This window comes from Sinocyclocheilus anshuiensis, unplaced genomic scaffold (genome assembly GCF_001515605.1).
Source record: "Sinocyclocheilus anshuiensis isolate Anshui unplaced genomic scaffold, SAMN03320099.WGS_v1.1 scaffold1172, whole genome shotgun sequence".
Lineage (NCBI taxonomy): Eukaryota > Metazoa > Chordata > Actinopteri > Cypriniformes > Cyprinidae > Sinocyclocheilus > Sinocyclocheilus anshuiensis.
This window is the reverse complement of record NW_015552679.1, coordinates 435,856-445,692: the sequence shown is the minus strand read 5'-3', so window position 1 is coordinate 445,692 and position 9,837 is coordinate 435,856. Positions and strand designations below refer to the sequence as shown.

The 9,837-nt window shown below is 35.5% G+C and overlaps 2 protein-coding genes across 10 annotated transcripts in view; both read right to left on the bottom strand.

Annotated features, from left to right (window-relative positions):
* LOC107667572 (mitochondrial import receptor subunit TOM7 homolog) overlaps positions 1–2,700 on the bottom strand; it is a 7,735-nt gene extending 5,035 nt beyond the window's left edge. Inside the window, exon 1 of the mRNA XM_016459265.1 lies at positions 2,506–2,700. Coding sequence (XP_016314751.1) covers positions 2,506–2,611 — 106 coding nt within the window. The 5' untranslated portion in view covers positions 2,612–2,700. The remainder of the gene's footprint in view (positions 1–2,505) is intronic.
* A 2,678-nt stretch (positions 2,701–5,378) lies between these two features.
* The window catches only part of hycc1 (hyccin PI4KA lipid kinase complex subunit 1), a 67,107-nt gene continuing 62,648 nt past the window's right edge, over positions 5,379–9,837 (bottom strand). For 7 of the 9 annotated variants that reach the window (XM_016459283.1, XM_016459285.1, XM_016459281.1 and 4 more), the window contains one exon: positions 5,379–6,798. In XM_016459283.1, the coding sequence (XP_016314769.1) occupies positions 6,296–6,798 (503 nt within the window). In that variant the 3' untranslated portion in view covers positions 5,379–6,295. The remainder of the gene's footprint in view (positions 6,799–9,837) is intronic. The other 2 variants (XM_016459287.1, XR_001631795.1) reach the window with 2 other exon arrangements.

Below are 9,837 nucleotides of genomic sequence, written 5' to 3'. Positions count from 1 at the left end.
TGAATACTTTCCGTACCCACTGTATATATATATATATATATATATATATATATATACACACACATATATATAACATTTATATATTTTATTATACATGATCTTTTTATAACAGTCTGTCTTTTCCACTGTCGTCGTCCTCCTCCAGAAATGTTAATGTTTAGACTCAAGGGGCTTTTCTGCGTAACAGACACACAAAAAGCTACAACTTCCCTCTGCATCTCATTAGTCTCTAAATGTTTCCCATCATGCCAAAAATACAGAGGCAGGCAAATGTCTGTGAATCAGAATCAAGAGCAGAGTCCCTGAAGCCTGACGAACATTTAACAGTGACGACGCCGCAGGAGCACAGACTCTGACCCCAACAGAAGAGCGTTACCTGTCTGCGGCCCTAATAATGAGGAAGTGATGCGGTTCAGACACTTAACGACCGCGCACACGCAACAGACACCGTTAAACTCCACATTAGTTTAATGATGATATATTAGAACATCAGAGATGAATTAAAATCAACACTTATCCACAAATCAAACTGCCTGACGACTGAAATAAAGCCAATAGCATACAACAAAAAATTAGACATGCACACAGTTTCTTATGAAAGCCCATTTCTACCACGGAATAAAAAAATTAAAACAAGAATTGTGACTTTAAATCTCACAATTCTGACTTTTTTCTCAGAATTGCATGTTATAAAGTCAGAAATGCGAGATTTAAACTCGCAATTTAGAGAAACAAAGTTGCTATTCTAAAGATATAAACTCGACTTTTTTTCCTCAGAATCACAGAACAGCTTTTATCTCACAATTCTGACTTTATAATACAATGTGCAATTTATTCATGTATGCAATTGTGAGTTATAAAGTCAGTATTGTGAGATATAAACTCGCAATTGTGTTTTTCCCCTCAGAACTGCACTTTATAGCTCGCATCAATGCATGCTATAAACTCGCAGTTCTGAGAAATAAAGTCACAGCTGCGTGCTATAAACGAGAAAAACATCTCACAATTCGGACTTTATTTCTTGTGACTGTGACTTTAAATCCCACAATTCTGACTTTTCTTAATTGCAAGTTCATATCTCACAATTCAGAGAAAAAAGTTTTTATTTTTTATTCAGTGAACGGGCTTCCATAGTTTCAACACCTAATATGTGACCCTGGACCACAAAACCAGTCATAAGGGTCAATTTTTTTTAATTAATGAGCTTTCCATTGATGTGAGGTTTGTTAGGATCGGACAATATTTGGCCGAGATACAACTATTTGAAAATCTGGAATCTGAGGATGCAAAAAAATCTAAATATTGAGAAAATTATCTTTAAAGTTGTTCAAATTAAGTTCTTAGCTATGCATATTACTAATCAAAAATTAAGTTTTGATATATTTACGGTATGAAAATTACAAAATATCTTCATGGAACATGATCTTAATATCCTAATGATTTTTGGCATAAAAGAAAAATCTATAATTTTGACCCATACAATGTATTGTTGGCTATTGCTACAAATATCCCCCAGCGACTGCTTTTGTGCTCCAGGGACACATATTTACAACATTAAAAAAAAAAGGGACGGGGGAATCTGTAGATATGTTTATCTGCCAAAGCTGATCATCTCAAAATTAGCTGGCGATTAATTGGCCTGCCTGATATATCGCTCTTAATATGCATATATCAGCTGTATGTCTGGTGCAAAAAAGGCAAAGCTTAATGAGCAGAAGAACACCACCATCTCCATGATTTCAAGCATGGAGGTGGAGCGGTTTAGAAATCTTGCCTGTATGAAGGGCATCATGGATTCATTGAAATATCAGGCTATTTTGGCAAAGATTGTGGTGCCTTCGGTGCAGAGACGCTTGATCGATGGACTTTCCCGCAGGACAGCCTCTCAAAGTACTACTTAAAGGGACAGTTCACCCAAAAATAAAGCTCCTGTCATCATTTACTCATCCATCAAACCTGTATGAGTTTCTTTATCTGGAAGAAAGTCGGTAGCCATTGACTTCCATAGTATTTTTTTCCCCTACTATTGAAGTCAAGCTGTTTGGTTACCAACATTCTTCCAACTTTACATTTCTGGGTGAACTATCTCTTTAAAGGATTAGTTCACTTCCAGAATAAGTTTTTGAACAGTAAGATTTTTAAATGTTTTTTTCTTTTGCTCGCAGAGGCTGCATTTATTTGTTAAAAAATACAGTAAAAACAGTAAAATTGTGAAATATTTTTACTATTTAAAATAACTGCTTTCTATGTGAATATCTGTTAAAATGTAATTTATTTCTGTGATGTGCAGCTGAATTTTCAGCATCATTACTCCAGTCTTCAGTGTCACATGATCTTCAGAAATCAGTATAATATGCTGATTTGCTGCTCAAGAAACATTTCTGATTATTATCAGTGTTGAAAACAGTCGTGCTGCCGCTATATATGTTTCAAACCCCCATCACAGCCTCATATGCACACAGATAATGACAGTAAATCATGTAATCGTGAGTGTGCTTCACTGACCCAGGTACAGCACGGTGGGGATGAAGCCCCAGCGGATGATGAACTGGCCGCACTGGAACACCTGCTGCAGCCGCTGCTTGCTCTCTTTGCTCAGTTTGGCCATCATTTCACTCAGATTTCATCAAAGATCGTCTCTGGATGCGATGCGGAGCGGTGAAGGACACGGGGAAGCACGTGTGTGCCGTAAAGTGTGCGGGCTACAGCAGTCGCAAAAAAAAGAAAAGAAAAAAAAAAAGCGCCACGCTGACATCTAGTGGCCACGAAGGGGACTTCAGGACACCAGCAGTGGACAAAGTGGAAAATATTTTTATTTTATTTTATTTTACTTATTTTATTTTGCTTTATTTATGAAAAATGCATAATTAATACCAAATGTTATATGTAAATGTATGCATTTCGACAATTACCTTGAATTGCTTAATAAAGGCAAATAAAATAACAAAATCCCAGTCTAACACATGTTTTAATGGTAACACTTTACAATAAGGTTCCTTTAGTTAAAGTTAATGTATTAAACTAACATGAACCAACATTGAACATTACATTTATTACAGTATTTATTAATCTTTGTTAATGTTAGTTAATGAAAATACAGTTGTTCATTGTTAGTTCATGTTCATAATTCACAGTGCATTAACTAATAACAAGCACAACTTTTGATTTTAATAATGCATTAGTAAATATTGGAATTAACATGAACTGAGATTAATAAATGCTGTAGAAGTATTGTTCATGCTTAGTTCATGTTAACTAAAGTAGTTAACTAATTGTAAGTTATTACCGTATGCATTATTGTAAAGTGTTACCGTATGCATTTTGACAATTACCTTGAATTGCTATTTTATTATTTTATTTGATCTTATTCCCTTTGTTATTTATACGACAAATGCATCATTAATACCAAATGTTATATGTAAATGTATGCATTTTTGAATTTCCTGGAAATTGCGTAATAAAGGCAAATAAAATAACAAAATCCCACTCAAACATATGTTTTAATTATACGATATCATTATTTTATTTTACTTTGTTATTAATGAAAAATGTGTCATTAATACTAAATTAAATATTATATGTAAATGTAGGCTTTTTGACAATTTACTTGAATTACTGAATAAAGGAAAGCAAATAAAATAACAAAAGCCCAGTCAAACAAACATTTTAATTACACTATTATTTGTTTTTTATTGTTTTATTTTGCTTTGTTTATGAAAAATGCATCATTAATATACTAAATGAGACGTTATATACAAATGTATGCTTTGTTTCATATAAATGTAGGCCTTTTGACAATTTACTTGAATTTCTGAATAATGAAAGACAATTAAAATAAAATCCTAGTTAAACAGATGTTTTAATTACGCTATTTTATTTTGCTTTATTTATGAAAAATGCATCTTTAATCCTAAATTAAATATTATATATAAATGTATGCACTTTGACAATTTACTTGAATTACTGAGAAATGAAAGGCAAATAAAATGTCAAAATCCCAGAAAAACAGATATATTTTAATTACACCGTTACTAGAGACAAATCCCAACAGAATAAAGGCTGTAATTAAAGCAAAAGGTGCTTCAACAAAATACTGATCCTTTTCTCAACTCAGTGATTTTTTAAATTGTTTTATTTTATTTTTTCTGAGATGTTGGTGTTTTATCTTTCACTTGGATGTTATAAGCTGCACTGAGTAAATACAGCTGGATAAAACTAAAACTGTGTCCGTCTTCATTTCAGGCTGCAAAGCAACAAAATTATATTTTTTTTTAAATTTCACATAAAGGAGGTGATTCTTTTCTATACTCACTGTATATTACACGTTTGAAAAATTGCATCTAATTCAAATAATTAAATATTAACGGTCTTATTTAAAGAACTAATAACCCTTCAAAATAAGGGTCTCAAGTTAAAGGTGGGGTAAGTGATTTCTGGTAGCCAATGTTGACATTTGAAATCACCAAAACAAACACGCCCCTATTTTGATAGCTCCGCCCCACATATATGTACGCAACCCCGGCAACGATTAATAAACAAAGCAAAACCAATGTTACACTGTGTCGACAAAATACTATGAAACTCATTATAATCAATGATGCTGTCTACACCATAGATTTATATATATATATATATATATATATATATATATAGTACATATTATCTATGGTCTACACTGAATACACACGACACAACACGAGAAATCCCCAACAGAAAACTGCTGCTGCGTTCTATTCATGACGTATTGACACAAATTACAAATGATTTTCAACGCTCGCTTTGAGTGTCCAGTGTACTAGACAGACTTTAGCTGTTGCGGCGCAGACACGGTGTTACTCACCGATCGAGAAGAAACAAAGCAACCTCGGCGTCCGATCGCAGGCCTCCGCTCCTTGAGTTCTCTCCAGCGCTGGAAAGCTGATCCGATATTTGCACGGGTCCTACTTCTTGCCTTAAGCCTTCTTTTGTTCCTCAGAGGTTTTCCTCTTTTGTCTTTTATCCGCCATCTCTATCTTTCTGTCGCTCGGCTCGCTAATGTCCGTCCTGTGCACTAACTCTCTCTCCTCCACATCATGAGTAGACACGCCCCTTACTGCTGATTGGCTACAAGTTTGTTTTGGTACTCGGCCCGAATCAGTTTTCTAAAGCGTTTTTGAAAAATCGCTTACCCCACCTTTAACTTACCATTACAAAATAAAAGCATGTTTTACCCTACAAATTTAAATGAATTACTATGTCCTCAAATCCTCAAAGACTTTTAATTTTAATATAAAATAATAAATCCATAAAATAAATTCAGAGATCAGTATTATTTAATGACAAAAGTTTAATGATTTAATCTCAAAACTCTTTAAATAGAAAGAAAAAAAATGATCGGCATTGAGTTTTTGAAATTAAAAGGTACTCAGTAAAACAATAATAAAGATTGTTTTCTTGCTATTTAAAAATCCAGTCACGCTGAAATAGAAATCTTTATTTTCAGAGACTGTAACCATGTTACTTTTTTTTGACGAAAGGCAAAAAATGACTTCAGTACAATAATATTTACAATTCACAACAAAATATTCACATTCTCCAAATGATCTGAGCACGGTTAATGAGGGTCCACTTCAAATTAAAAACTCAAACCATTATGAGCAGAAAACGTCTTCAAAAACATCATCCTAAAAAAGAAAACAATAAAACCAGACAAGTACTGGTGCAAAAGCACAGTGCTGCACCAATAAAAGAAGAAAAATCAATTCACCGATTCATTTTTAAATCAAGAAATGATTTGTGGCTTATAATCACACTCTGCCGTAGTGACACATCAGCAGCTGGTTAACTATTACCAGTTTAACCACCGATACTAACCCGCCCGCCTCATGTGTCAAAGCATCTCTTATGGCCTCACATACAGCAATTCAACTAATAACCATATTGCTTTAGAAACACCATGAAAAATGAAGACGACTCTTGTTTTGGTCTGATTTCCACAGGATTTTCCACTCGGGTTTGTAATCAAGCACACAAATTCCCATGAAAACTGTGAAAGGATGGCTTCGGTTCGAGCCCAGTGCATGCTGGGATACGTGGAGAAGAGAAACTGCAGTTTTCACACACGTGAGTCACTCGAATCGTCATAAAAAATACACAACATCTGACTTCGCAAGGATCTTTTAAAAACACTTCAAAAATACATGACTTTGGTAATCAATCACGACTGACGGAAACAAAAAACCGAAGGGAAAAACTTCCTGTAAGGTGCTGCAGTTTCCTGCCACCAGGTGGCAGCAGTGAGCGTCTCTGTTTAGGGTCACAGGTCAGAGGTCACGTGGATACTGATGGTGGGCGAGCGCTGCCGGGGCTGGTGGGCGGGGCTTATGTGTTCCAAATAAGCCACGCCCCCGCGGTCCGCTTCTGCGACGTGATTGGAGGCGAGGACGTTGCTGACCTGCTCGAAGGAGCGCGAGAAGACGGCGCTGGCGGTGCGTGACAGACTCAGCGAGCCGCTCTTGGGCACTGATTGGCTGGCGGTCAGCGTCAGGCGTTTGAGTGACAGGAGCTCCAGGTTCTCGCTCATGGCGCGGACGGTGGGCTGTTTGCGTGTCAGCTGATCCATGCTGGAGGCTGCTTCCTTGTCCTTGTCTTTGCTGGAGCGGCCCGTCAGGCGGCGCAGGCCCTTCCCGCTCAGTTTCCCACCGCCGCCGCTGCTGCTGCTGATGACGATGCTCGGAGCGGTGGACGTCTGTGTGCAGATGCCCTCGTCCACCTCGGCGATCTCCGTCAGCTCATCCGGGGAACCCAAATCCACTGCGTCTGCGGCGGAGAGAGAGAGAGAAGAACGGCTCAGAGCTGTGGAGTTTTTAATGTTTTTGAAAGAGTCTCTTCTGCTCACAGAGGCTGCATTTATTTGATCAGAAATACAGCAAAAGCAGTAAAATTGTGAAATATTTTTACTATTTAAAATAGCTGTTTTGTATGTGAATATCTGTTCAAATGTAATTTATTCCTGTGATGCGCAGCTGAATTTTCAGCATCATTACTCTAGTTTTCAGTGTCACATGATCTTCAGAAATCATTCTAATATATTTTTGTGGACCTTTTTTTTTTTTTTTTTACAAAAAATTAAATTAATTTAATGTGGCAGTAAAACATTTATAATGTTACAAAAGATTCTATTTCAAATAAATACTGTTCTTTTGAACTTTCTGTTCATCTGTGAATCCTGAAAAATAAAATGTATCAGTTTCCACAAAAATATTGTGCAGCACGACTGTTGATAATAATCAGAAATGTTTCTTGAGCAGCAAATCAGCATATTAGAATGATTTCTGAAGATCATGTGACACTGAAGACTGGAGCAATGATGCTGAAAATACAGCTGCGCATCACAGAAATAAATTACATTTTAACACATATTCACATAGAAAATAGCCATTTTAAATTGTAATAATATTTCACAATTTTACAGTTTTTACTGTATTTTTGATCAAATAAATGCAGACTTGGTGAGCAAGAAGAGACTTCTTTCAAAAGCATTACAAAAAAATTAATTATTCCAAACGTTTGACTGGTAGTGCATGTATTATTATTATTATTATTATTATTATTACAGATATAGATTCAATCTCACAAAAAATATCCAGGTCATATTTCACCACAAAAAAATAAAAAATTAAATAAAAATAAAAATAAATTAATTAATATATTAATTAATTAATAAATTAAAAAAAACCTTGTTGCTATCAAATTTTGCACTCCGGTTTTGTAATCAAGTGTCTAAAAAAAAAAACCTTCCTGGATAATTAAAACACTGACATTTAAGGTATATTTTTATGTGATATATTTTATATTATTATAATATTACATGCTGAATATTACAAAGAAATCTCTAGGTCATACAGTATTTCACCACAAAAAATCAGAAAGAAAAATTATGAAAATTATAATTTTAATAGAGAAAATTAAGCTTATTTTCTTCGGATTGCTTTTTTTTTAATATCCACAATTAAGTGCATTTTCCCCACAAATTCACATTACTGTAATGCAGGGTTTCCCAAACTGGGAATTTAATTTAATTAATTATAAAAATGTAAAAGTAAAATAATACATACTTTTAAAACAAAAACAAGCACTAAAATAGATTCAGTATTGTATTGGTTTGTTTGCATGTCATGTGATCATTAACTGTCATCAGAGAACTGTGAACGTGCATTAAATTATTGAAATATTACATTTGAATCTCAGTGGGATTTAATATTTTAGTAAATATTTTACATCAAAGGGGTTTGACTGACAAAAACGTTTGGGAATCCCAGTTGTAAAGTGAAAAACTCAATCTTAATGTAATTATAAAACTGTAATACAATAATGAAAATAAAAGGTCAAAAAACTTATTAAAATTATTATAACAAATAATACTATTATTAGCACTTACTCTACTTCCTCCACATTAAAATATTATAGTAATGTGATTTCGGGGGAAATTTGCTTAATTATGCACTTTTTATACACAATTATACACACAAAAAAAAAAAAAACTTTTTTGGGGAAAAAAACAAATGTTTTTTTGTGAGATTCACCTAATACTTAATTTTGCATTCATTTTTAATTGCATTTATTTTTGTTTTGTTAACAAGCACCCGATTTCAGAATCAGGGATGTAGAAATTTACATGAATGTTTCCAGAAAATGCAACAAAATCATATTTAAGAGCATCAGCAGGTCAGACAGATGAAGATACACCAACACCAGACCTCAAACTCTACTGTAAGAGCGTTTCAGGGAAATAAAGGACCGTGTGAAAGCAGAGCAAGCTGTTGGGATGTTTGTAGGGAAGAGGAAGGAGTTATGCAATGAACCAGAAGCTCAAACTAGAAGAGAAATACAGACTGACAGGAAGTTCAGATGAGATGCATAATATATGCCAACCGTATTAGTAATGGGCAGCATTTGTGGACTAGTTCATGCACGCTTAATATTGGTTATCAGACGCATCGCTTCCTGTCAGTCTGTCTCGTCTAAAGGGAAGTCGTTTCCCTTGGCAACCCAGCGGAGAAGTGTCAGGAAAGGAGGTTTCGTAAATGGCTTTTCACCGCGCAGCTCATCTCCATAACCGCTTAGCTGTGAGTTAATGTGAAGAAACGGAAGAAAACAGAAGGATGGAGTGAGTTGTCGAATGCGACAGGAACAGACGTGAGTCCAGGGTCATTCACAGAGTTGAGCTGATGATTTCTGGACACTGTTAATTAGAGGTCGACCGATGTATCGGTTTTGCCGATTAATCGGCACCGATAGTTGATTGCTGGAACAATCGGTTATCGGCAAAAATCCATGCCGATAGTTTTCCGGGTTGCGTCCATTGCTGGAGCGGCTGAGAAGGGTCTGCTGTCATTACACAGTGCGAGAGCGGCCTCTAGTGGTTGAAATCACTGACAGCACGTGCTATTTGTTTAGACACGTGATACTGCACGCTGAACAGAGCGGGAAACTTCAGACGCGGATTTAAATGCAGCCGACAGAAAATCCTGCCGCGCCACAGAGCACCATTCACATAGTTTTCCATTAAATTACATTATATTGGTCCCGAATCGTTGTTAATGTACATAATGAATTGTGTATTGTGCATTTTCAGCAAAACGTTTGTCTTTCTGTGGCTCTAATAAAGTCTGTGTGCTTCATTTATAGAGCTATAATATAGGTCGCGCTTTCTCTTTCCGTTTGCTCCGTTTTTTAAACGCCGAACTTCAAACTCATCCATGCCAAATTGTTCATTCTTGAAGTAAACTTCTGTCCGTTTGGTGATTACATAAACTGTTTTAGACCGCTGCTCGAGTTGAACGCGACGCGTCCGGA